Source organism: Octopus bimaculoides, chromosome 8 (assembly GCF_001194135.2).
Source record: "Octopus bimaculoides isolate UCB-OBI-ISO-001 chromosome 8, ASM119413v2, whole genome shotgun sequence".
NCBI classification, from domain to species: domain Eukaryota; kingdom Metazoa; phylum Mollusca; class Cephalopoda; order Octopoda; family Octopodidae; genus Octopus; species Octopus bimaculoides.
In genome coordinates this window covers 28,745,967-28,747,295 of record NC_068988.1, presented here as the reverse complement: position 1 = coordinate 28,747,295, position 1,329 = coordinate 28,745,967, and the positions used below count along the sequence as shown (strand labels likewise).

Sequence of the window (1,329 nt, the reverse complement as noted above, 5' to 3'; positions counted from 1 at the left end):
ACAAAACATCACTAAGAATTTTGCCACCCACCTTAATAATAATAGGTTCCAGATTTTGGCACAAGGCCAGCAGTTTGGAGGAGGGGCCAAGTCAATTAAATCGAACCCCAGTGTTCAACTGGTACTCATTTTATCGACCCCGAAAGAATGAAAGGCAAAGTCAACCCCAGCAGAATTTGAACACAGAATACAAAAAAGACAAATTGTTGCTAAGCATACTAACAATTTTACCAGCTCGCTGCCCTCCTTAATGATAATAATATTAATAATGATATTAATAATAATAATAATAATAATAATAATAATAATAATAATAATAATAATAATGTATGTAATGTGTGGATGTTAGTTTTCTATTTAATGCTTGTTAGGTAGAAAGTGAAGGACCTGGTTATCCATATAGTTAGATCAGGGCCAGGGGCAAATCACTCAAGATTTATTAATGATGTTCAAAATTAAACCCTTGTCTACAAACATCATCAAAATGTAGGCAAATGTCACAGTGACAACACATCAAAGTGATTGACAGTCTGACTAATAGAAGAGAAACAGAAGGACTGGATAGAAAAAAGGGGGGCAATAACAACAACAAAAAAAAATAAAACAACAACCAAAATCAGATTAACCAAAGTATATTACAAATTACAGCAACAACAGTAAAATAAACCAGTAAGATTTCTTGACAAAGCTTCTGTGACTTTTTATGCCAGCTTTCTCTTCATGTGCTAGCAACGAGAAAGCTAGAATCCATTGTTTCAAAACAAAGAAATGACTTAGGCAGATTCACCCAAGGTTTCTTGTTTCAATAACCCTAAAAAGCAACAATAATAGAAATTATTTTTGTGAACATTACATAAGAAACAGACACATACATATATATTTCTACACACACTCACGTGTGCACATACATATGTTTTATATATATTATACTTTATTTGTACGTTAACAAGGCTACCAATGGTTTTATGTAAGGAGAGAGATCTTTTTGACAATTTTCAGGTGTACGACATGTGAACGTGGGTACTCATCTCCATTCGGTATTTTCATCCAAAAGGGAGACAACTTTTGACATTCCCATGTGGTATACTCAAAAACTGTAAAGAGATCTATCATTACATGAAACTATGGGTAGCCTTGTTAAACTGCAAATACAGAATATCCACCAATGAGGTTTTGAGCACTCATTCTCAATGTCTGATACCAGCATCTATATATATGTGTACATATATATATAAATATAAATTCAATAATAGGATGAACTCTCTTACAAGAATTTATCAAGTAGCTAGCCCTTATATAAATAAATAAATATATATATATATATATATA

At 32.1% G+C, this 1,329-nt stretch overlaps 1 protein-coding gene across 4 annotated transcripts in view; it reads right to left on the bottom strand.

Moving 5' to 3' along the window:
• Window positions 1–616: 616 nt before the first annotated feature.
• LOC106867361 (uncharacterized) overlaps window positions 617–1,329 on the bottom strand; it is a 65,885-nt gene continuing 65,172 nt past the window's right edge. For all 4 annotated transcript variants that reach the window (XM_052970016.1, XM_052970015.1, XM_052970018.1 and 1 more), the window contains one exon: window positions 617–811. Coding sequence is in view for 1 of the 4 variants with exons in the window: in XM_052970018.1 (XP_052825978.1) it covers window positions 803–811 (9 nt within the window). In the remaining 3 variants the exon portion in view is untranslated. The remainder of the gene's footprint in view (window positions 812–1,329) is intronic.